Genomic DNA, 27,227 nt, shown 5'->3' on the forward strand with positions numbered 1-27,227 from the left:
TAAATATCCAATAATATCTATGAGCCGCTAAGCAATATTATAAACTTAAAAGATAACAATGAAAAGCTAAGGTCGAATTGTAATGTAAGTTCTACTGACCTGAGCAGAGTTGTTCAAGCTTGAGATATCTTTTCAACTGATTTTGTATCGCCAAGCGTTCCTAATGGTTCCAATAGCGCCTGCGGTGGAACATCTTCCCCAATCTAAAAGCCCTCCGAGAGAAGGTTATGACACATTACTATCAGAAATGACGTCTTTTACTTTAAACTAAAATCCATCGATTGATTCTACTATGCTTTGTTTCGAAAATAATCAAATTATTCTTCTAGTTTTGGATGGAGTGGTTCTTTCTCCATCGTGTTCTTGTCGAAAATGCATACTGATACAACCACAGTTTGGAGATCTTGGTAGGAGGGCATGCTACTGCTCGACTGTTTCTGACATTTCTACCACGATATCTAAAGCTTTTATCTCTATTTGATCTGCGGGGGAATGGCTGCGTTGTGCTCTGCTTCTTCGTAAAAAGAGCTATGAAGAACCCTTCTTTGTCTTCCACAGGATCGGTTCGGAGTAGATGGTTAGCTGCATAATGAGAAGATAATTTGGAATGTTTTATCGTGCAATAAAGTCATAACTAAATTGAAGAGGGGGAGTTGAAGAAACACCAAACAATCTTTGATATTTACCGCCAGCGAACACTGGGAGACCTCGTCGCTGCCACTGTGGGAAGGGAGTATCCAGTTGAAAACCATGCGATTCAGCAAGAGGTAATAGTGACTGGACGACATCTTCGTTTTCAACTTGATGAATGGAACAAGTACTGTAAACAATTCTCTCTACGGCTGGAACTGCAATGAGATGACATTGGTCACGAGCAGCAAACAGAAAAGGTTTGATGGCAAGATGTGAGGTGTGGATCAACTTATTAAGGGTCGTTCAAGGATCAGGCAATGTAATGTTTATTTTGAGCGGTTTGGAGTAAAATATGAATATATTATAGGGAGAGTAAAGGGGTAGTTGAGAGATGAGGAAGGAAAGGACAGGGGAAAGTCTTTAAACCTTTCGAACATTAAGAACGTGTGAAGATTTTCTAATGTTCTTCAATATATTAAATCTACTTTCTTATTGGCTCTATCCCAAGAAGAAAAAAATGTACAACGGGATGAACTCACAGGAAAATGCATGCGCTAGAGCCTTTCTCTGGAAGGCGGCGAGTTTGTTTAGTCGTTCAAGGTCATCCTCAGAGGTTTTTCCTGCAAAATTCATGATGATATGATGGAGGTAGCAATCAATAACCAGAAGAAGATACAACAGATAATAGATTATGAATGTTGCCAATTAAGTCAATGCTTGGAGTTACCTTCAACATGTGATGGGAGCAAGTGATCTAATCTAGCAGCTGCAGTTCCAGATCCAGAGCAGGAAGGATCCAAAAGAATGGCACGGACCTTAGAATATAAAGAGGATGATATCAAGAACATAACATTTTTCAGCTGAACATCAGTAGGTTGTGGCAAAAGATTCGGTTTCGGTCTACACCTACTCGAGCAAATTAGAAATCGTGAAGTATTCTAATCTCTAACTAATGATGGCTACGGCTATTACTTCCATCATTCTGTCAAAAGTCAAAACCTGGGGGGCAATGGGATTTCTCTGTAAAGGCTTAAAGCTATAATGCTTGGCTGATCCAACCACATCTAAGAGGTCAGCATTTGAAAAAGCAAAAAACGAAGGGGGGGTTAACAACTTCAACCACGATTGCAGAAGCTTTAGTTATTCATGAAGAAAAGATGATCACTGTGAACTTACTTTGGATAATGAAGGATCTTTTGGATTAAGATTGAGGAAATCCCCATGCAAAACTTCTATATCTTGCACCAAGGTTAAGGTTAATCGAGGTAACGTACAAGTTACAGGAAAATAGCTAGTAATGGCATAAACGGGAACATAGCTTTACCCTTCAGTCTTCAACCCATTAAAATGGCAGGCTCACAAGTGAGGCAACTAATCCAAATAAAGAAAACAATATAACGCAATATTCAGATAGATAGAGAGCTGCTATCAAGTATCTACAACAGCCGTAGACAACACTGTAGACAAGACAATCGAGAAAGGATACTAGAAGCGCCAGATAGTTTGATAGTATGTTGTAAGCGTTTGACCCTGTTTTCATTCAATTCACATGCGATGATCCTTCCTTTCCCCTTCATGAGAGAGGCAAGGTGGACAGTTTTGTTACCCGGAGCTGAACATGCATCAAGGACCTTCAATAATACAAAATATCAGAATGGAAAGTATTAAAGCTCGAGTAATTATGCTACGGGGAGGATGGACAAAGCTAAAACACGTGGTAAAATCAATCCAAATTCCAAAGTGAACTTGAAGTAAATACAGGTGATATGATCTTACTTCCCATCCTGGTTTGGGATCAAGGGCTACTGCAACCATTGAACTAGCCTTCCCCTACAAACATTCATACCCTCTTGTTGTTATACAACAAAAAGAAGAACAGATACCTTTGACCTTAAATATATGCTTCGTGATAATTGACTCAATAAAACTAGAGACTTACTTGCATGAAGATACTTCCATCTGCAACCAGAGGATGATCATGTAAATCACTGCCTGGAGGAAGTACCAAGAGGTCAGGAACCATGTCATCCTTCTGAACCTATTTGACATAACAAGAGCACTATTAAGGAATTCTTCTCGAGCGTTGTAATGGAGTATAAACCTTACCAACAACAAAACTCAGGACAGATTTTATTCCTACGTTAATTATGCATCTTTTAAAAGGATTGGTTAAAGGGGCTGAAAGGCACTTAGAATAATTAATAATTTATAAAAAGATGAAGTGTGCATTAATGGGAAGATGATCCCGTTGTGGCTATTGAACTCTACTGGTATACACATCTACAATTATTAGGAAAGATTTCGGAACTCACTGCATATTTTTTGCCTAATTCTTTTATTGCTGTGTGAACCTCCATCTTCAGAGTATTCACGCGGATGAAACGAGGCCTTGAAACACCTGAATCAATGATTCTCTTCAGAGCTGAATAAGCTTGATAACTAAGTTAGTAGAAATCAGGCCAGCAACAGATTTATACAGAACTCTCACCAGGATCATCCCCAGGAGCTATTAAATCTTCAATATTGCTTGCTTTTTTCTTTGACAAAAGCTGTCTAACCACAGATTGTAAAGCACTTTGCTGCCGCATGAGAAACTTCTCTGCATCGCCAGCTAAATGAGTTTTCTACGCACAGTTCCCATAAAATAATACCAATCATCACCAAATGTAAAATAAGCGAGCTACAGAAGTCTCAGTAGCAGCAGCTTCTGCATATTCATTAGACACTTAATTGTAACAATACCCTATCAAAGTATTTTCTACTGCAAACTTACTCTAAAGTCTAAGCCTCTCACCAAAGGGGGAAAAATGTTCTGTATTGAACTACATGATTTGGCCTCCAAACTCCTACCCGACCCAGTAGGCAGTAACTCTTGATGGTATAAATACGTCTAAACTCAAAACCACGCCCATATAATCTTTTAGTATAACAATTTGGGAGTAGGGGATTTGAACATTTGAGCTCTTTAAGCTAAGAATATGTCTTATGCCAGATAAGCTATGCTCATGTTGTCAAATCACACCCAATAGACAAAACTGATCTCAAGTAAATAAATTTAAAAATGTCCTGGGAATTTAAACAATAATAAATACTCCTCCAGCTTGTTCAACTATCATAAAACATTTTCAGAGTCGACCTTTTATAATGATAAACTGATATCGTCTTGAGCTATGATATACATGTGAGTAAAATACCTGGCCTAAGAGGATATCATACATGATGACATAAATTAATTCCTTCTGCCTCTGCAACAATATTAGGTTAGTGTTATGGCGTGTTTTGAGTGAATGAGAAAACTATCCGGACAGAACTAGCCAAAACTTGAGAAACAAATGAACTGCAAACGATCATGGTAAGAGAATAACTGTCATCAGACCAGATCTGAGAGCAGCTATAAAGAAGATGCATGAGTACCTTCCATTTGTTGCTCAATAAATCAGCAGCCTCAAGCACATCCTTGATTACGGGGAGGTCTAATAACACAACAAAAAAATTCATAGAGCTACAAAACGAACCTTAGCGGTTATGCTACAACGCTGCAAATATCACCACAGATGAACGAAGGCAAACCTAATTACCTAGCTTGCATAGAATCATTCATATCAAATAAATAGGATTCCAATTATCCATAAAATTCATTGCTCAGCTTTCCATTCAGTTCGAAGTTGCAGAGCTAAAACCGTGGCGTAACAATATTAATAATCTAAAATGCAAACGCAAAGCAAGATGTTCAACTAAAACCAATATTCCTATTTACATCTACACGAGAATCGGTTTGAAAAACATTTTCAGCATTCATTGCGGGAAAAAGTCTTTGTTCAGAACTTACATTTGAGAGTCTTGCAAACAAGAGCGAATGTGCCCTTCTTATTCCGAACAGATGGAGCATAAACGAGTGACTTGATGGAGGCGACGGCTCGACGTTGAGCATCTCCCTCAAGAACACGGCGCAATATCTTCGCCGCCTCTCTCCTCGCGAAGTATGCCGAACGGTCGGCGTTGCTCATCCGCCGATTTTCTGATTTGCCGGCGGTTCCCGACGCCGATGGCTTGGTTCTGTTGGTAACACGCCCCATGGCTTCCCAGAATGCACACTCCGAGCTCCAGTCGATAGTCGATACCTTGCGAAGGTCACTGATCCCGGTTGGGCTGTGAAATGACGTCGTATCATAAGATAAAATTGTCGGCCTTAGCCTAGTGACGGATTGCACTTTTGAAGGTCCAAATGGCCCAATGTTTGAATTTGCACAAAAAAGTAGGGTTGGTAACGGAGTCGGGCCGGGGCAAGGAGCGTCCCCCGGCTCCGGCCCCGTGGAGAAAATTGTCTCCGGTGAGGACGGGGGCGGGGATTCCCCGTCGGGGAAACGGGGTCCTCGCGGGGCCCCATTCCCTGTTTTCCCACGGGAGATTCTTCGTGGCAGACTTCAACGGAGGGGGAGGGATGAGCGAGAGCGAGAGGGGAAGGATGTTTTGTTGCAGATTGCAGAGAGGGAGAGGGGACTAGGGAGGGGATAAAAACATATATATAAATTCGGGGTCGGGGTTGGGGCGGGGATACCCCGAATAAATTTTTCGGTTTGACCCCATCCCCGGTCCAACCGGGGAATCCCCGTCCCGTCGGATTTTTTTGTCAACCCTACAAAAAAGTAGCATTCTACTTACGTAGTTGTATAAAACTATCGGCTACACTCGAAAAGATTGGACACAACCACGAACTCTGACCATCTCTCTCACTTCTTTCTTCCGTACAAACTCAGACATAGATCCATTTGATTGTACACTCGCTCCTTCCTCACATGTGTATAAAACATTTAAAATGATTAATTTGTCTATGAGGATGCATGGGAGGAAGGAGTCTAAGACGAGAGGAGTGAGCAATAATTTGTGGTGGCATTCGATCTTTGTATACGTTTAGGAGATAAATAGATACTTTCACGCGTAGTTGGGTAGGAATTTCATTTTTCGAGCAAATTTAAATCTTAGGTCATTTTTCATTTGGTTCCTCAAAATGGGTTCTCCCTACAATTTTTCCAATCCAGATGTGGTAAGTCCCAACTAAATCCTTCTGACTTGAGTTATGTTTTATACTCTCAATATTTAGATGGATTTCAAATCAAATTTTGATTTGCTTTTATTTTTTAAAAAATTGGACTATAAATTCAAATGTTTTTTTTAACAAAGGTAAATTTATAATTGGAAATTAAGGACAATACAAATATAAAATTTAAAGACATTATTAAAAAGATAGTCAAACAAATTGGACATGATTATTTAAAATCTTGTTTTTTTGTTAAAAGGAAGAAAAAAAAAACTAAGATGGTTCGATTTTGTTGGATTTTATAGAATTTTATAGATTAATCATTTAGGGTCCATTTGATAACGTTCAATATGTACATTTAAATATATATATATTTCTTTGATTTTCAAATTTTAAATGTTCAATTAAAATTTATAGCGGATATGTTTATTGTAACAATCCAACTTTATAGGACCTATACTCTATTGTTACTATATGCATGCATACAATTTAAAGTGACATTTTTTGTGAATTGCTAAAACCAAACAAAGTTTATTAAATCTAAATAACTGAAAATTTTTCATTAGTACAAAAACGAAACGTTTATAAAAACATGAGTGGAAACATCTGATTAGTCTTCGTGGCAGGGTCACAAATTCCTCCGGTAACTCACTGATGTGTCCTTACCCTTACCTGGAAAACATAACATAATAAATAATTAATATAAAATATTCAGTAAGTAACCCCTCCACCGGGGTGAGGATATGCATACATATTTGCAATACATGCATACTGGTTGGACAAGCATACTGAAATTCATTATCATAAACACTTGAAAAAATGAAAACACTGATGGTCAGTAGTGAGCAATTAAACTCATTCTAACACGTATCCGGTGGCTTGAAAGCACACAAACATGGTAGGAAACCCATCGGTCATGAAGCTAAAGATAGTGAGGCCTAAGGATCACGATGGTGGACATGGTAGTGAACACGAAGGATCATGGTAATGTGATAGGAAACCCATCGGCTCCCTATAACATAGTAGCATACGTGAAGGTTCACAGAAACTGGCTAGTGGTAGGAGAACAATTGTCATTAGAGATGTCCACAGGGCAAGGCAGGGAAGGGGAAGCCTTCCCCGTCCCCATCCCCACCCCTATTTCATTCCCCATACCCACGAAATTCCTCGTAGGGATCAGGGTAGGGATTTCCCGCAAAGATTTTGTGGGGATCGGGTTCCCGCGGGAAAAAGATCCCTTTTTTTTTTAATTTATTCATTTTTTTAACTTTTAATTTTATTCTCAACCTTGATAAAATTTTATATATTAAATTCGTCATTTCCCATACTTTTTTTTAAACATTATAAAATTTTCTAATAAAAAAAATAATATTTCATATGCAAAAATATAATTTGAATATTCAATCTCATAATTTATACAAATGAAAATTTAAATATTAAAAGTCTAACCCTTCAACTTAAATATTATAACACCCATGATCTTAAAAATAACGAAGTCTTAAATATTAAAAAATAAATGCATTGAAATATAAAGACAACAATATAAAAGAGACTATTAAAGTATTATAAATAAGTGAATATATATATATATATATATATATATATATATATATAGGGGGCAGGGCGGGGAATTAGGCAGGATCGGGGTCAAGAAATGTAACCCCCATCCCTGTATCCATTTAGTCAATGGGGAGAAACTTTCCCACTCCTTCTCCCATTTTCCGTCTAATTGGATTCCCCGCCTCTTTTGGACGAGTCTCTGCGGGATAAATGAACATCTCTAATTATCACCACTAAATATGAATAATATAACATTTATCTAAGGTCCCACATCATAATGAATAGAACATTCTCATGTTCTAACATGCATATAACTGAAAATCATTCAACATACATCATATTCCTGAGATCTAATACATGCTTCTAGATTTCTTATTTCCAACTGAAATTGAGGAACTAAAATGCCCTATATGAAGGTGTTCCGATAGTAAAGTCACTTACCTCAATAACAAGCTAAAATAACAATTTTGCAAGAAATCAACCATCACAACTTTTTAATTAAATCCCAAGACATGAGCCAAAAATCAAATTAAACTTTTAAGATTAAATTCCCAAATCACAAATTATCTCAAATGCATTTACTGAACTTGCCCAAACTCGAGGCTTGATCTCAAAACTACTTCCAAACTTTCCCACCACACAACTCTAACTTAAACAACAAAATTTAAGGATAGGAATCCAAAATTACATCATCATAAATTAATCTAAAAGAATTCTAAATGTTAATACTTACCTAAAAAAACACCCGATAATGGATGTCCTTCGAATCTCCCAATAATCATGAGCCAACGTTTGATGGCCAAGATAATTCAAGAAACAAAAAAAAAAAAAAAAAAAAAAAAAAAATCTCACCAAACCCAACTCCAGCAAAGACAACCGACGATGACGCGACTGTTGGCGTTCGAACACTAGTTGATAAACGACTGCGCTTGAGACGAAAAGCGGGGTTGGTCGTTCAAAAGGGGTTGACGGCATCGATTTCTTCGAGGCGACAAGGCTAAAGCTTCAGTTGAGAGGGAGAGCCCACCGGCAGAAGACCCAAACGGACGAAGCAATGGGATCTGAGGTTTCCAGCAATGACGGACAGACGAGAGGCAGCGTGATGGACTGTTAGAGAAAATGTCACATCAACAACTAAGGAGGAGTCAAGACACATCAGCTGAAGGTTGTCATGTCACTGTGGAGAGTCATGAAGAATTATTCCATTTAGTGCTCCAAAATTTCTGTTAGAATTGGTGATAACAAACAAATATTCCTTTATCGTATATTGGATCATGTGTCCTCATTTTATTAGTTGTTTAGTATATAATTTTTTCAATTATTTGAATCTCTAAAATAAAGAACAGTGTATAAATCAGGCATGCTACCCTTTTTCAATAAAATACAGAATACGAAGAGGCAAAGACCAACATCACTATGTCTATCGCTTAATGAATTGATTTCATCGTGTACAACGATCAGTTAAACGATTGAATACATCATTCATCGTTTAGCGCCTAGAGTCCATCGTGTACAACGAAAGGGTAGATGACAGCCTTCATCGTGTAGCGCCAGTGTCCTATCATTTAGTATGACAAAGGTAAACGATGAGGTGAACGATACTACTATCGCTTAGCTTCTGCGGCTCCATCGCTTAGCAAGACAAGGTAGACGATAAGGTAAGCGATATCACTATCACTTAGTTCCCGAGGCTCCATCGTTTAGTACGATAAGGTAGGTGATACCACTATCGCTTAGTATCCAAGACTTCGTCACTTAGTACGATAAGGTAAACGACAAGATTGTCTTGCATCGTTTAACCGCATGACTTGATCGTACACAAAGAAAAGGTAAACAATTTAGTTTCCATCTCTTTATATTTTCTAACTTGGTATCAGACCTACCATGGCAGACGCCACTATCACAGGACTCAATGCGATCGGTGAATCGTCGAAGTTTAGCACACCTCCTCTTAATCGACTGCTGAATCAGATAATCAGCACCAAGTTGGAGAGAGGTAATTTTATGTTGAAGAAGACATTAGCTCTTCCCATCCTAAAGGGATACAGATTTAAAGGTCATCTGTCAGGAATAAAGGTATGTCCTTTTATGTTCATTGTGTCTACTTCGTTAGCAGCCGAACCTGGAGAAGCAGACTCTCAAGCCTCAGAAGGAGCTTCGAGCTCCACTTGTGTGAAGTACTTGAACCCACAGTATGAAGCGTGGTTACATCAAATCAACTACTATTAGGGTGGTTATACAACTTCATGACTCTTGAAGTCGCCATACAGCTGATGGGGTATGAGAGCACAAAGAGTCTATGGGATGCCATACACTCATTATTTGAAGTTCAGTCGAGGGCAGAATATGACTATCTTCGCCAAGTTTTTCAACAGATACGCAAAGGTAATAAGTCGATGTCTGAGTATTTGAAACTTATAAAGCTTTACTCTGATAATCTGGCTCAGGCTGGGAGCCCAGTATCTACACACAACCTAGTGTCTCAGGTACTACTTGGACTGGATGAGAAGTTTAATCTAGTGGTTGTCGTTGTTCAAAGCAAACCAGAGGTATCTTGGTTGGATATGCAATCTGAACTACTGTCGTTCGAGAAGAAGTTGGAACATCAGAACACTTCAAAAGCCACCACAACGTTTTTTCACAATGCCTTTACCAATGTTGCTTACAATCAAAACAACTCTTCATACAAGGACCCTAGACAAAACAACACACAATGAGGTAACAAACAACAGTTTAATGGATCTAGAGGTTACAACAACAGTGGAGGAAATAGAGGAAGAGGTCGAGGCAGAGGAAATAGGCCTACATGTCAGGTTTGTTCCAAGTATGGACATGTTGCAGATGTGTGCTACTAGAGGTATAACAAAGAGTTTGTCCCAAATCAAAACAGTGGTAAAGGAAATACTCAGACTCAAAATCAAGGTAACCATGGAGCAAATCCCTCAGCATTTGTCACCTCACAGAACCTCAATTCGTTTCTTCAAATTGAATCAGCAGGGGACTTCAATTGGTATGCAGATAGTGGAGTAACCAATCATGTGACAACAGATCCCAACAATATAGCAAACCCCTCTGAGTACACAAGTAACGAACAAATTACAGTAGGAAATGGATAGCAGTTAGATATATCTTCAATAAGAAATGCATGTTTAAGTTTCTCTAGTTGCAATCTGAATCTGAAAAACATACTATGTGTGCCAAATATTGCGAAGAATCTGGTTAGCATATCAAAATTGGTTTAAGATAATGATGTTTCTGTTGAGTTCTATAATGATTGTTGTGTTGTTAAGGAAAAATGTTCGGGATAATTACTGGTGAAAGAAACTCTTAAAGACGGATTGTATCAGCTAAATGAAGCAGAGGTGATTCCAGTTGATGTAAATATCAAAGAGGTAAGCTGTTTTCTCTACCCAATGAACAAAAATAACAATTATACAGCCTTTGTTTTGTCCAAAAGTTGAGCAAACTTAGTAGAATCTAAAGGGTTGTGGCATAGGAGACTACGTCATCCTTCTCTTCGAATTTTGGAGAATATATTGAAAACTTGTAATCTTCCTACTGATCTGAATGAAAATATCAAGTTTTGTGAATCTTGTTGTCTTGGTAAAGCCTATTCCCTACCATTCCCTAATTCTTTGACTTATGCACAACACAAATTTGATTTAATACACTCAGATGTATGGGGTCTAACCTTTATAAACTCCACTGAAGGATATAGATATTACATATTGTTTATTGATGATTACAATAGATATCTCTGGGTATATCCACTTAAACAGAAGTCTGATACACTACAGGCCTTTAAACATTTCCTCAAAGTTGTTCAAACACAATTTAAAACAAACATAAAAGCATTGCAGTCCGACAATGATGGTGAATATGTCAAATTGCATCAGTTGTGTAGCTCACAAGGCATTGCCTCTCGGTTCTCTTGTCCCTATACATCTCCATAAAATGGAAGAGTTGAAAGAAAACATAGACACCTAGTAGAGATGAGGCTGACTTTGCTAGCATAAGCATCAATGCCTCTTTAGTTTTGGTGGGATGCATTTCTCAATGCATGTCATCTAATAAATGGTCTTCCCACACCGATACTAAATAACCAGTCACCTATACAACTGATGTATGGTAAACTACTTGAGATCACAAAACTAAAAGTGTTTGGTTACGCCTGTTTCCCATGTCTTCAAGCATAACAGCCAAACAAGTTTCAGTTTCACTCTAATAAATGTGTTTACTTGGGTCCAAGCATGGTTCACAAAGGACATCAATGTCTCGACAGAGATGGTAAAGTATTCATCTCCAGGAATGTTATCTTTAATGAATCTGATTTCCCTTTCTCCTATGGTTTTTAGGACTTGGTCCTTCAACTGACAAAAGTACAGTGAACAGTGGCCCTCAAGTCCTCTCTCCTTACATAACTCCACTATTGAAAAGTGCCTCATTTCACTCATCACAATTTGTCCCAAACTTCTATAACAGTATCTCACCATCAAACACTTCCATACCAAATGTCAATCCAGCTTCTCCCTCCTTCCCTATACCTACTGAACCTGTCTCCTTTCCTCAAACTTCAGATGCCTTGCCAAGCAATTGTCTAAAACATACAGCCACCCAAACTCCCATGGCCAGCTCTTCCAATCAATCACCTAGCAACACCCTTCCGCATACATCACATACAACCCCTGTTCCTAACACCTCTCATACTTTGCAACCTATTCATCCAATGATTACGAGAGACAAAGTTGACATTTTCAAACCAAAAGCTTGGCTAAGCACTACTCAATGTGACGGGTCCTTAACTGAACCAACGCGGGTGTCTGATGCACTTGTTATTGGATTTTATGTCCTAAAACTCGTAGTTTGTAAATTAATAAACATATTCTGTTTTGTTTTTCAATAAAGTTGTTATTGAAATTGTAATCTTGAATTCAATAAACTAAGGTATTGAGGCTATTTTATGTAGTTTGAACTTTATGTAGTGACATAAATGTGGATCAAGTTCAAATATATAGCCAAAATGGTCTATAGTCTATGAATAAGTTTGGGTGTCTTATTCTGGGGACACTATGGATACAACCCACTTTGTAGTTAGTACAAACGATGTGATCCTGAATCGTTCATATAGAGATATGTGAGTAGGGGCATCCTATGCAATGAGTTTGCATAAGACTGAATCATGAAATAGTCACATTTTACGTTCTAAATGTCGTTTTATGTATAAAATTGACTATTTCGTTAATTGATAGCTTAGGTAACTTAATCTTAATCCTGAGCTAACTATGAACTCCTGTTCACTCGGAATTATCCTTAGATCTACATAGGTGAGGGCAGCTCATCATCGCTGGCCCAATAAGCCTCCCATTTCAGGGGTAAGATCAGGTGGATAGCTGGGAACATAGGGTGCAAGATGAAATTCACTCATACCCGTTATAGGGATAGTAGATAGGTTGTTCCCTTTAGTACTAAATCCAGGTCTTGAACAAGGGGCCCCACCCTCTTCTTGGCCCGAGAGGGGTTCGGTTTATAGGTTAGACCTTAAACCAATTGTTCATTAGAGAATAAGTGGAACTTAAGGAATAAGATGTAGTCTTGGGGGTAAAACGGTTTTTATGACCCAGCCGAGATTACGAACAACCTGTGAAGGATTAACTTACTAATCATAGTTATATCAAATGGACATAAATATATCTATAGTGAGGGGAGTGCAACTACGGGACTATAGTGGAATGACCTGTTAGTTAACGAATGTTGATTAGCTCCGTATAAAGAGTTTAGCCAGCTAATCTCGGATCGTTGGAGCCCATGATCTATAGGTTCATTAGGTTCCCCTACTAGCTTATATGGAATAAACTTAGAACAGTATGATAGAATAATTCGAATTGTTCGAATTAGGTGAAGAGAGAGAAACCGACAAGTATATGTGAAATAGTGGTCGGTTCTTCAGTTTAGAGACACAGCTTTAATATTTAAATGTGATTTAAATATCAAGAATATGAATACATTCATATTCAGAAGCTGGGAAATAGTGGAAATGGTCAAAGATGTAAAAAGTCAAAGAGTTGACTTTTGACTTTGAAAAGTCAAACTTTGACCGATCTTATATTCAAATGTGATTTGAATTTTGAGAAAATGAATGCGGATTCATGCTCGGGAGGTCAAAATTAGTCAACACGGAAAAAATCATCAAAAGTCAAAATGTTGATTTTTTTTGTCAAAGTTTGACTTTGACAAAAGGACTATTTTGCCCTTTGACTATAGTTAGTGGGAAAATCCAAACTTTTGTTGGATAATTCCACTAACAAAATAATGGGCTAGGTGTTGGCTTATAGTGGAGACATTAAGCCCACTTAGATAGTGGATTCTAGGTGTTGGGTTTTTATGGATTTATTTCATGCAAATGGTGCATGGTTTTTTTTCTCTATAAAATGGGCTTTTGAATTTGGATTAAAAACTTTTGCCATTTTTGCAAAAATTAGTTTTCATAATTGGGCTGAAAAATTAAAAACCCAAACCCAAATTCATTCTTATTTTTCCATCTCTTTCTCTCTCTCGATTTTCTTCATCCATCAGGTCCCACAATCTAGTTCTGAGTCCAGAGGATAGTAGGTCAACTCTAGTGATGGTCCGAAAAAGTTAAGGTCGAGATACAGTAAGGAAAAGCGTTGTTCGGGAGCTACAAATGTTGTTTCCTATTCACTTTTTTTACTGTTTTTTCCTCCATTTGCATGCTTATTTCCTTTAAATTAAAAGCAATTAGAGTGTAATTAGGTCATTTTTCCGCTGCGTATGTCTCGTGTTCCATCACTTGTTACACCTCAATAGAAGCAAGCTATGGACACTGAATTTCAAGCACTCATCAACAATCAGACGTGGCAGTTAGTTCCTTCATTGCCATCCTTCAATGTGTTGAGCAACAAATGGACTTTCGGACTAAAGAAAAATATGAATGGGTCAATACAGAGATACAAAGCATGTCTAGTAGCCAAAGGATTTCATCAACATCCTGGAATTGATTTATTTGAAATGTTCAGCCCAGTGGTCAAAGCAACAACAATCAGAGTTGTCTTAAGCATTGTTGTCTCCAAAAGATGGGTCATTCGTCAACTTGACTTCAACAATGCCTTTCTAAATGGCATATTAACAGAAGATGTCTACATGCATCAGCCACCCGGGTATGTCAACTCTATGTTCCCTAATCATGTATGCAAATTGAACAAGGCAATATATGGACTGAAACAAGCCCCCCAAGCTTGGAATGATCTACTCACCACTACTCTAATTAGTTGGGGATTCACCAACTCGAAGGCAGATACATCATTGTTTATGCTTAACTCAAAAGGTTCAATTATATTGCTCCATGTCTATGTGGATGATGTCATAATTACAGGAAACAACAACCACTTGATCTCTCGATTAGTAGCTACTTTAGATAAAATGTTTGCTCTCAAAGACTTAGGAAAGCTGAATTACTTCTTAGGTATCCAAGTCTGGAGCATGGGTTTATATTGAATCAGTCAAAATATATTGATGATTTGTTACAAAGGATTGACCTTTCAGATTTGAAACCTGCAGCCTCACCGAGCAACCTAGGCAAGCATTTATCTACCAATGATGGAGTTCCTCTCACCGATCCATTTCTATATAGAAGCACAATTAGAGCACTCCAGTACTTAACCAAAACTTGTCCGGACATCACTTACATGGTGAATCACCTCAGTCAATTCCTCAAAGCTCCCACAGATGCTCACTGACAAGCAACAAAAAGAGTTCTTCGATACATTAGTGGTACCAAGAACTATGGCCTGCTGTTTCAACCTAGTCATTCACTTGAAGTATCAGCTTATTCAGATGCAAATTGGGCAGCAAACATTGATGATAGGAAGTCAGTAGTTGCATACTGTGTATTTGTTGGTGGAAATCTTGTCTCTTGATCCTCAAAGAAGCAAACAACAGTAACTCGATCAAGTACTGAGTCAGAGTATCAAGCCCTTGCCCATACGACCTTAAAAATCGTTTGGCTTCAACAACTACTAAGTGAAATCCAACAGTCCCATTCAGCCAAACCAATAATTTGGTGTGACAATGTGAGTGCAGGGGCCTTAGCCAACAACCCGGTCTTCCATGCTCGGATCAAACACATTGATATCGATGTTCACTTTGTCAGAGATCTAGTCTTCAAAGGGAAACTTGAAATTCGATATGTTCCTTCATCGGATCAGCTAGTTGACTGCCTCACAAAACCATTAATACACTCTCAGTTCTTCAACTTAAGGTCCAACCTTCGGATAGTTGAACTTCCTCACAAGTTTGAGGGGGGGATGTTAGAGAAAATGTCACATCAGCAACCAAGGAGGAGTCAAGAAGACACATCAACTAAAGATTGCCATGTCATTGTGGAGAGTCATGAAGAATTATTCCATTTAGTACTCCAAAATTTCTGTTAGGATTGGTGATAACAAACAAATATTCATTTCTCATGTATTAGACCACGTGTCCTCATTTTATTAGTTGTTTAGTATATAATTTTTTTCAATTCTTTGAATCCTTAAAATAGGGAATAGTGTATAAACCGGGCATGCTGCCCCTTTTCAACGAAATACATAATACGAAGAGGCAAAGGCCAACATCACTCTGTCTATTGAATACATCATTCATTGTTTAGCACCTAGAGTCCATCGTGTACAATGAAAGGGTAGACGACAGCCTCCATCGTGTAATGCCAACGTCTTATCGTTTAGTACAACAAAGGTAAACGATAAGTTGAACGATACTACTATCGCTTAGCTTCCACGACTCCATCGCTTAGCAAGACAAGGTAGACGATAAGGTAAGCGATGTCACTATCGTTTACTTTTCGAGGCTCCATCGTTTAGTACGATAAGGTAGGTGATACCATTATCGCTTAGTATTCAAGACTCTGTCGCTTAGTACGATAAAGGAAACGACAAGGTTGTCTTGCATTGTTTAACCGCGTGACTCGATCGTACACAAAGAAGAGGTAAACGATTCAGTTTCTGTCTCTTTATATTTTCTAACTCGGACGAGACCTGGGCGGCTGACTCACGGTGAAGAGGAAGATGAAGATGAATCTCTTCTTTTACACTTTTTTGCACACTTCACGAAAAAATATATATATATACCTTTTCTTCCACCACATCAACTCAAATCACTCATTTGTTTACATCTTTACAGAATAATTGTATTACTTCCCAAATCTTCAATTTTAGCCTTAATTTAACAAAATAACGTCCAAATAATTCAAGATAATTTGATGAAAATTATCTAAAAATTTTGAGAGGTTGCATTTATATATTATTTTAATTTTTTTATTTTTATTACATTTGAAAGTAGCTATAATTTTAAAATTTATGAATTTTGTTTACTAAGACATTTATTTAGTTCACTTTAATGTATTGCATCTACGATATTTACATACTAATCTAATTAAGTTGGATTTGAGTCAACAACATTTAACACGAATGACTTGAATGAGTTATTGCAAATTAAATTTTAACAACATATAGATGATAGAAACAATTATATTATCGTTATTAATTTTACATCAAGACTTATATGTATTTGATAATATAAATTATGCTTTATACTTTATAATTTTTTTTATATTTTAGTAGATGTTATATATTTTTTTATTTGACATAATTAAAGTATATTTAAACTATTAAATAGGAGAAAATGTAAGGAGAAAAATATGATAAACAATAAATGATTATCAAATAAGTTTTTGTATTTATTTTTTTTTCAAGGAAGAAAAAATAGAAATAGTTACCAAACATATTTCTATTTTTAGTTCTTACAAAATAATAAACAAGAAATAAAAAACAAGAACCAAAAAATAGAAAACGAGAAATGGAAACGTTATTAAACGGAAATGTTATCAATTAATAATTAAAAATAAAAGTATATATTTTAAAATGTATCTCTTCTTTCCTTTATTGATTGCCATCGAAATACAAAAAAATCGAATACATTTGTTTGTACAACGTTTCGGGAAGAAGATGCTTAAGGAGATAGAGTATGCTAATATTCTTGTACTTAAGGTCTCGAGATAATATTATTTTAATCTTCAAAAGACTTTGTTCTTCAAAAAGTATTCGAAGTCGATAGTATAAGTACTACGCTAGTTGAGCTACGCTCATATTGGCATAATAGTCATAGAATTCTCCTTAGGCTCTCTTTAAGCTTTAAATCCTTCAAACACTTTTAAATTCTCATTGTAGAATAAAATAAATTTGACGAGTCATTTCCAACCATTTATTTAACTCTGTTATTAATATAAGCAATAACTAAATTTATATCACAATAAATGATATGTTTAATTCGTTTGACTTTGTTGTTCAAAATGGTTATCGATATTAGCATACATTGAAGATTCCAAGTTAATTTAGGACCGCTTTGATTTATGTTTTTTTTTTTTTTTTTTTTTGAAAATCATACATATAAACACTATTTATTCTTTTATTATCTACATTTTATCGTTTGTTAAAAAAAAAAGTCAAAATTTGAAAATTTAAAAATATAATTTTTAAAGTCTTGTTTTCCGTTAAAATTTGGATAAGAATTTAATCATTTTACTTAAGTCATGTCCACGTAATTGTAAGAAATGGTGGATGGGAAATAGACTTCATTAAAAGTAAAAAATGAAATAGTTACCAAACGGATACTGAAGTATTTACATAAAAAGATAAAAATTAAAAGTGAATCATGTTCGTGAAAATGTAGTTTTTTTATCCAAAAAATTTAGTCATGTTTAAATTAGAATTTTGATTTCTATACTCTAGGATAGGTTTTATTTTAGTCTATGCAGTTGTTAGTAGTTTAAATGTAGTTATCGTAATTTCAACCATCAATCAAAATTAGTTTTGATTAAATAGTAATGATATTTTTCATGTAAATAAAAATATTGTGGGTATATTTTTTAAAAATTACCAAGGGAGTGCTTGTAAAAATCTAATTTAGAAAAAACAACTAAGCAAGAGCATCAACTATTTTTAAAATCTATCTAAAGCATGTATTTAAAAGTATAAGAACTAAAATTTACATTTTTAACCAAATTTTTAAGAACATGTTTAAAAAGTCATTGAAGTACTTACTTTGTTATTTTAAATAACTATATGACCTTTCGAATTAGAAGAAATGAGTTTAAAACAATTTTAGAGAGAATATATAATTTTTTAAAATTATTTTTCAATTCAAAATAAAATAATTAGGTGCATGTGGGGCTGTAGTCATTTTCGTGTGTTTCATCAAGGTGCTCAATTATAAGTCATCACGTGGTATTTTTTTTCCTTTGTGATCGAAGAAGATGCATAGACATTTATAAACGTAGTCTAGGCTGCACCTAGGCATTAAAATAAACCGCATCAATTATTGAACATATTTTTTAAAAATAAAAGATCAAAAAAGTAAATTTTGAAAACTCAGGATCTATTTGATAATGTTTTTGTTTCCCGTTTCTCTTTTTCTGTTTCTAGTTTCTAGTTTTTTTATTTTCTAAGAACAAGAAATAGGAATATATTTAGCAACTATTTATGTTTCTTGTTTCTAGAAACAAAGAAACAGAAACAGAATCTTGTTTGACAATCGTTTATTGTTTCTTGTTTCTTATATTTTTTTCAATTACATTTTTTCTTATTTTATAGTTTAAATATTAGTTAAGTAAGTAAAATAAAAGATATATAACATGTATTAAAATATAAAAAAAAAATTATTAAATATGTACATTATAAAATATACACAAATCACGATGCAAAATTAATAATAATATTACAACTCTTTCTACAATTCATATGTTGCTAAAATTTAAGTTGCAATGTTATTTGTTACTCAAGTCATTTTTTAAAATGATGTCGACTCAAATCCAACTAAATTATATTCTTATATAACTGTCATAATTGTAAAATATTAAAGTGAACCTAAATGATTTTTTTACTTAACAAAATTTATATATTGTAAAATTTTAAACGGTTTTATATGTACTAAAAATAAAGAGTTTAAATTTAAAATAATATATAAACAAACATATTGCAAAATTTAAAATTGAAAATTAAAAAGTATTTAAATATGCATATTGAACCTTTGAATTTTGAAAATTGAAATAGTATATAAATCCAAATATTGGAAAATTCAAAATCAAATTAACATATAAATATACAAAAATTAATAAAGAAAAGAAATAAAAATAAAAGAAATAAATAAAGAAGAAAATATAGTAAAATTAATATAGATAATAAAGAAATATAAAAATTCGAAAAAGAAAAAGAAAAAGAAAAAGAAAAAAGAGTAAGATCGTTCAACCTGGGATTTTAACCCAAGATAGTGCTGTCATTCGACACTTGGGCGTGTCTACTTACCATCTTACCAAGGCTAGTTTTTGAATCATATGAGGTAATAAAATAGAAATAAAACAAGGTTGTAGTTTTTCAAATATTGTCTAATATATTTATAAACGTTTTTTAAATTTTAGAAATAAGAAACGAGAACCGTTATCAAGCAAGTCAATATCTTAAAAAATGATAAACATAAATAAGAAACGATATCATTATCAAACGGACTCTCAAAGACTAAAGTACAAATTCTTAACAACTAAAAAAGTTAAATCTTGAAAACTCATGACCAAATGCACATATTCACGAAAACTTGGGACTAAAAGATAATTTCTCCATCTTTTTTATTTGCTATTTTTTCCTAACAAGTAACAAATACACATGTATAGTTTTGATTTTGACAGACTGAAGAAAATGGGGAAAATTATAAGGCCTAGTTGCAACCATGTCAAAAAAGGTTACTAAAATTAGGTCCATAGTCTCAATCATATGGATTTTCCAAAAATGACAAAATACATAACTCCAACACAATTTCACTAATGGATTAATAATCAAAAGTCGAAAATATCCCCATGATTGAAAATCTCTTTGCGCCTAACTTCCTTCGCCTTCACAAAACATTAGGGTTTGCTGCAACCGATTCCTTCTTCTTCAACAGATTCTTCTTCGATTTCTTTTTCGTTCTCCTATGATTGCTTCTTCATTTGCCTCCGGTTTCTTCCTCTTCCAATTTTCTTGCTTAGGGTCGTTGTTCTTGCTTCAAGTTGCAAAGAAAAATGAGGTGCGATTTTAAATTGTATTAGCTGGAACTGAAATTAAGTTAAGATATATATATTTTTTCCAAATAGTTATTCGATTTCCTGCATGCATTGTCTATTGAATTGTTTTTCTTCCTTTGTAGTTATCTTACTTGTAATTGAGTTAATTTGAGATATATATTTGTATTAAATTTGAATGAAGTCGGATGTGATTATGGTGATTGAGTTAATTTAAGATATATATTTGTTAGGATGTGTGTGTGATAATTTGATCACAATGAAATAGGAAAGATTCGAATGCGTTCATGGATGCTCTTGTATAAGAGTTCCTTCATAAAGTTGAAGTTCCTTCCGTATGAAGTTAACAAAAGACTAAAAAGGCATCGCTCCCTCAACCAAAACACCAGTTTTGCAACCTACATATCATTGTCGATCATCCCCTTGGCCACTATGGAAAACAACTATTGAAAATTTAACCATAATTACAAAATTGGTAATTTGGTAGAAATAAGACATCATCCCATTGTATTATTTGATTGCCATCCGAAAAGTAATCATATGAAAATCAAATAGAAACTATATAACAAACACAATGATATAACTTACATTGATATATTAGTAAATAATACGAAAGATGGCAATTAGTAAATAGAAATTAGATAAAAAAACACAGATGCTAATCCGATAAAAAACGCAAACTATGTATTATCAAATAGAAATTAGATGATAATTAGATAGCAATTATAAAATAAGATACAATTTATTTTTTTTTAAAAAAAACCATCCACAAATTCGAATTTCTCATATTTGTTTTCGAAAAAAAACCCTCCACAAATCGGCTGAAAAATTAAAAATCAAAACCTCACAATTTTAAAAACAAACTTGAGAAATTCAAAATCAAAACGAGGATTGACTGAGATTCATAATTGAAACCAATTGTAAACGTGGGAGGGAAAGAAATCGAGATTCAATCGAAATATTGAGTGTGATTCTAGGGCTGGTTGTTGCAGAAAGTTGAATGCTGAGAGAATTCCACACGCCGAAGATTTCTAAAATACATATTGTGAGGGTAATTTTAGAATTTCAAAAAAATTGCTAAGAAATACTATATACATATTTATTTATTTTATCATATATGATTGCAGGTATATATTAAAAAAAAAGTTACCTGATGCAATTTCTCAAATTATAAATACAAAATGGACAAAATGTTATTTGTTTACCGCCATAATCCGCAGAAGAAGAACCTTGTATTTTGATCAGTGAGGAAGATGATGGCAGAGATATTGGGGATGCCCTACAACACCGCCGTGCGGATGGCAATGGCTTCGCTCGAGCGAAATTTGTTGCCGGACGCCGTCATTCGAAGGTTCATCCGCTTGTTAATCGCCAATCGTCTTCGCTCCGGCTACAAGCCTTCCTCTCAACTCCAACTCTCCGATTTGCTCCACTTTGTACTATGTAACGCCTCATATTTTTCTCTTTCTCTGTATTACAGTCGTTTGACGAGGATAAATTATTAAATGAGGGCGTTCGTTCGGAAAATGATCGAGGGACCGTAAATAGCTATGTTCTACTTCAAGTCTCAAAGATTATTGAACTGATCGAGTAAGATAGGAGGAAATAATTGTGCTTTTTTCTGCAGCTTTAAGGGAAATGCCCATAGCTATTAAGACTGATCGGCCAAATGCTCAACATTACGAACTACCAACATCCTTCTTCAAGTTGGTTTTAGGGAAGCATCTCAAATACAGGTAGTGAAATTCTTAGGAATTCTTACCAAGTGATTGTGATACCAAGAAATTACTCTCTTTCTTCACGCCACTGATAATTGTATACACGTTTTCATCCAATGGATGTGAATTTACACAGATATGCACACATGATATTTTGATTACTTGTTTCTGCGAGACTGATAAATTTTAGTACATATTAAAGATGTTTTAAGTTCCTCAATGTGAATGTTCTTTCATAGATTGATACAATAGACGAGCTTGTAGTTATGTAAATAAGCTGGATAAATCAGTGTAATTGTGATTTGTGAAGTCAATCCCCATATACAAGTAACAGATAACAAAACAATAGTAGCATCTAGAGTGTATTGTAGATATTTCTAGGTAAATCCCCACGAGTATTAGGACAAAAGACAAGAAAAAGAGCCCCAAATATGTCTTACGTGATATACCAAGCTTCAAGTTTCCTGAACTTGATCACTTTAATAACCTTTCAAATGATATGTTGTTGCAGCTGTTGCTATTTCAATGACAAGTCAAGTACCTTGGAAGATGCCGAAGAGGCAATGCTACAAATGTATTGCGATAGATCACAACTGAAGGATGGTCACACTGTTCTTGATATTGGATGTGGCTGGGGATCACTCTTATTGTACGTTGCTCAAAATTATACGAACTGTAGGGTAACAGGAATTTGCAATTCAACCACGCAGAGAGGTTACATTGAGGAGCAGTGCAGGTAATTTAGAGGATTTAATATTAAATTACTTTATCAACTTAAGTTTTTGGGCCAATCGGTGATTAATATGGTACCGGAGTCTAGGAGGTTCTTTGTGCAAACATTGTGTTGGGTCTTCTACATATTTCAAGTCCATAAGTGAGGAGATGATATAATATTAAAGTTATCGTCACCCATCAACTTAGTTTTGAGTTACTCGATAATTTAAATTTGCTTTTAAGATTTGTTAATTATTTGACATGATCATTGGGTTTGACATCTTTTGAGTGAGTTATTTTCCATTAACAATCGAAAATTCGAAATGTGGTTTTAGGGATCTTCAACTGCATAATGTCAACATCATAGTTGCAGATATCAGCACATTTGAAATGGAAGCTCAATATGATAGGATATTTTCCGTTGAGATGTTTGAGGTGACTGATTTCCCGATATAGTTCCATTTTTCTCATACACATTGTAACGTGGTAAAGAACTTTGTTTATTTTTACCCCAGCAGCATATGAAGAACTACAAGGACCTTCTCAAAAAAATATCAGGATGGATGAAAAAGGATGGTCTCCTCTTTGTTCATTATTTTTGCCATAAAGTTTTTGCCTATCACTTGGAGGTACGTGTTGATTTGGATTTTTATGTGGAAAATTCCATCCTGTTATCACTTCATGGCACGGGCCATTGCTTGATTTTCGGTTGATCCAATGCCTTTCATTCTCAAGTTTATGAGGTAGATTTCTTGATAAACCGATGATATACTGTATATATTGTATTACGGACAATTTTATGGCCCCGTGTTATTTAGGATATAAATGAAGAGGATTGGATTGCTAAATACTTCTTCACGGGCGGTACGATGCTTTCTGCAAATCTACTTCTCTATTTTCAGGTGATAACTGCGATGTGCTTCCCTCTCTGGATTTTTTTAAGGCAAAAAGCCAGTTGTTTTTTGCCTTTTTCGTTTTAAATTTTTGAAATTTAGGTTTATAGGTCTCATTCCCATTTCCATCTATGATTTTTTTTGTTTCATTAGAATTTTAATGTTGTCTTAAAAAGACGAAGACAAATTAAAAATAGAGTGAAAATAAACATAAGGTTAAAAAAAAAGAGGCATTAGTAAAATAATGTCATTTAAAAACTTATTAGAAAAATATAATTGTTCTCAATATATACAAAAGTATGAGATGTTATGTTCAAGAAGTTGTATATCTCAAATAGGTATGTCTAACCTAAGTCAATGTCCCATATAAGAAAACAGGGTATGTTTTGTTACTTTGGCCAAACATGTTTCATACCAACCAAATAATTTCAACGTTTCCACTAAATGTATCATACTAACCAAATAATTTCATTGTAAGTCTAAAAACATCCAATATGATCGTGTATAAGAGTTTTAAAACGGATTATTTTTGGTATTCATGTAGACTATTATTCTCTTTGCCAAATACTCCTCAGACAGTGAATCAGTGATTATCAATAATGACTTATTTATTTCCATTTGATTTTAAATCTGAGGATTTTATAGTTATGCCACAAGAATATTAAATTCGAGGCTCTTGCTTTTTCAATATAGGATGATGTGACTGTCATTGATCATTGGCTCTTGAATGGCAAGCACTGTACTCGGACAAGGTAACAGTGAAACTATTGTATTAAAGCTCTCAGTTATGCTAACATTTCACTCTAGAGAACAAAATCTTTCCTAAATTAGGTTAAATTATAAGGAGTATTCCCTTCATCTTTGTCATTTGTTTTAAAAATATCACTGTATTTAAAAAAAATTACAATGATTTCCTTGATCTTCTATAACAATTCAAAATTATGAAATTATTAGAACTTTAGATGAAAATTAATATAGTGTGACCGTAATCTAGAACGAAAATTTGGATCACCGTCACATCTTTTAAGGTCCCAATTTTTATCTAATCGATTTCTTTTCTATTCCTAGGTAGAAGTTTTGAAATGTTTATAGAGATTCAAGGGTAATATTACTACTTTTGAAAGTTTAGAGGTACATATGAACCCAACGACGAAGACCAAGTGTAATTTCAATAATTTAGCACCTAAATTAAATGTCAAAGGCTCAATGCTAGATTTGCTTTTAGTTTCTTTGGAAAGTGTGATAGACATATGCATTGAATACATCATGTGCGCAGTGAGGAGTGGCTCAAAAGAATGGACAATAATATAGTTTCAATAAAGCCAATAATGGAGACTACTTATGGGAAGGATTCAGCTATGAAGTGGACTGTTTATTGGAGAACATTCTTTATTGCAGTTGCTGAATTATTTGGTTACAACCATGGAGAAGAATGGATGGTTAGCCATTTCCTATTCAAGAAGAAATGAAGCAAGCAAAGCTCTAATCATCGAGGCAACAAATTAATAGGTTTAAGCTGCAACTTTTCTTCCTAAATATTAAATAAAATCCGTCAATAAATAATAAAATCCAAATATACATACTAAAAAATATATGGGTTTGGCTGTTAAAAGAATTAGGCACAGTTAGACCCAGGAAACATACTTTCATTATGCTATCATAAATATACCAAATTTAAATATTAAATGTTATTAAATATTTGAAATATCGATGTTGATGAAAATATCAAGGCCTTAATTTTACAGAAATTTTGATGGAAATATCGATAAACTATTGATTTCAATGGACATTTTTAGAAAAATTATAAAAACTAAAAAATTAAAGAATAAATCTAAATTAGTCAATAAACAATATATTATTTTCAAATAAGTAAACATGTTTATTATTTATAGGGTAATTGTTTTAAATAGTAAAATTGCTAAAAATATTTTTAAGTATAACAAAATATCATTGTCTATCAGTGATAGAATGTCATAGATATTTATAAGTGGGCGACAAATTGCGATAGACATCTATTAGACACAGATGTATATGGCGGTCTATCACTAAAAGATAGTGATATTTTATATTATTCGTAAATAAGTTGGTTCGTTTTCTTTTATTTAAAAACAACTCTTATTTATACTTTATTTATATTAGTGACATTTTGTTTTATATATATATATATATATATTGTGAATTTTTCTACGACATAATAGAAATGTCGATTCACCCCTCATGTCGATATTGAATCCATGAAAACTTGAAAATATCGACATATCGATTGAAACTTAATATTATGGTTATTACTAATAATAAGAGTTATTAGGTGCATTCCGGCATCTCTATTAAATTGACAATTCGTGTGGCCCATATGTATGCATTTACATGTTAGGTTTGTATTAAATTGAACAACTACATCAAGAAATCTTGTTTTCTTATTTATGTTTTTCAAATTTTTTTTAAAACATAAATTAATGTTCTAAAATGTATGTTCACACGAGATTTCAAATGAAATTTAATTCGTAGAATTGAAATTTGTATTTGTATTAGTTTCAGTAAAGTGAGTACAATCTCTAATACATAATCCTTTGATGCTTTCTCTCGAAAAGTAAACTCTGATGTTAAGCTTGGATGGTCGCTCTTTGAGCTAGATGATTTTCTTGGAGCAGTCTTTGACCTTGTTGATCAGTTCGAATTGGCTTGTGGCTTGTTGATCAGCTTGAATCGGTTTGTGGCTTGTTGATCCCATCGTCTACACGACCCGATACTCAGCGATCGCTTACCCATCGTCTACACGATGCGATCAACCCTTGATTGTCTCATTCCTTGAAGAACTTCATCCCTTGCTCCGATCTTCTTCACGAACGACTCAAAACTCAAATAGACTTTGAATTACAGACTCGATAACGATTATTAATGGTAAAAAACGCAGGAGCCTTTACAAACAACCACAAATGTAAAAGAATTAAATCAAATTGAGGCTAACATCCACGAAAACATCCATTAATCCGCACATCCACAACAATTTAACGATTAAACAGAGCAAACATGCACCCACAAAGAATGTATATGTAATTCATTGCAACAATGAAATTGGAATATCAGAACCTGGCTCTGATACCAATTGAAGGAACTCTTAACGAAGAACATCCATGAGCGTGTTCAGATCTTTTCGATTTCATTGTGACCAAAATACAACACATACATTCTAACAGACAGTTATGCAATTTACACTAATTAACGGCATGCTTCGAACAATAAAAATACAAAGAAAAGAGTTCTCATACCAGTTGAAGACCCTCTTCAAGCTTTGGAACTCAGATGCAGCGGAAGACCTCTACGCGAACTCTATCGCCCAACAAATAAGTCGGCTGCAACACGATTGTCTACACGAACGGCAACAACACGAACAGTCACAACAAGAAAGCAGTGGGGATGACATCATCAAATGGAGCCCTTGGTATTCTCGGAGTGAGAATCCAAAGTGTGGTCTTTGGTAAATTTGGTAGAGGTTGGAGAAAGAACAAATCGTATAGACGATAAGCAAGTGGGAGAGAAAATGAGCT

At 34.6% G+C, this 27,227-nt stretch overlaps 2 protein-coding genes across 8 annotated transcripts; one reads left to right on the forward strand and one right to left on the reverse strand.

The window, feature by feature from the left end:
* Window positions 1-239: 239 nt before the first annotated feature.
* On the reverse strand, window positions 240-4,824 carry LOC120085928 (25S rRNA (cytosine-C(5))-methyltransferase NSUN5-like). Of its 3 annotated transcripts, none has more exons than XM_039042253.2 (13): window positions 4,463-4,824; window positions 4,048-4,106; window positions 3,828-3,878; window positions 3,122-3,257; window positions 2,946-3,031; window positions 2,573-2,671; window positions 2,410-2,463; window positions 2,120-2,264; window positions 1,810-1,871; window positions 1,361-1,448; window positions 1,173-1,253; window positions 687-848; window positions 240-582 (listed from the first exon to the last, which is right to left on the reverse strand). In XM_039042253.2, the coding sequence occupies exons 1-13, from the start codon at window positions 4,707-4,709 to the stop codon at window positions 326-328; spliced, it is 1,527 nt and encodes a 508-aa protein (XP_038898181.1). In that variant the 5' UTR covers window positions 4,710-4,824; the 3' UTR covers window positions 240-325. The 3 variants fall into 3 exon arrangements, with proteins under 3 accessions (XP_038898181.1, XP_038898177.1, XP_038898178.1); XM_039042249.2 differs by having other exon boundaries at window positions 1,810-1,865; window positions 4,463-4,813; XM_039042250.2 differs by lacking the exon at window positions 3,828-3,878 and having other exon boundaries at window positions 4,463-4,798.
* A 16,376-nt stretch (window positions 4,825-21,200) lies between these two features.
* Window positions 21,201-25,402, forward strand: LOC120085910 ((S)-coclaurine N-methyltransferase-like). Of its 5 annotated transcripts, none has more exons than XM_090317635.1 (9): window positions 21,201-21,399; window positions 21,482-21,797; window positions 21,982-22,090; window positions 22,584-22,808; window positions 23,122-23,221; window positions 23,305-23,415; window positions 23,605-23,688; window positions 24,373-24,431; window positions 24,956-25,402. In XM_090317635.1, the coding sequence occupies exons 2-9, from the start codon at window positions 21,608-21,610 to the stop codon at window positions 25,146-25,148; spliced, it is 1,071 nt and encodes a 356-aa protein (XP_090173761.1). In that variant the 5' UTR covers window positions 21,201-21,399; window positions 21,482-21,607; the 3' UTR covers window positions 25,149-25,402. The 5 variants fall into 5 exon arrangements, with proteins under 5 accessions (XP_090173761.1, XP_038898146.1, XP_090173764.1 ...); XM_039042218.2 differs by having other exon boundaries at window positions 21,259-21,405; XM_090317638.1 differs by having other exon boundaries at window positions 21,259-21,405; window positions 25,078-25,402.
* Window positions 25,403-27,227: the final 1,825 nt, after the last annotated feature.

The sequence above is a fragment of the Benincasa hispida genome, chromosome 9, assembly GCF_027475165.1.
Source record: "Benincasa hispida cultivar pf3 chromosome 9, pf3_genome.v1.1, whole genome shotgun sequence".
In the NCBI taxonomy this organism is placed as follows: domain Eukaryota; kingdom Viridiplantae; phylum Streptophyta; class Magnoliopsida; order Cucurbitales; family Cucurbitaceae; genus Benincasa; species Benincasa hispida.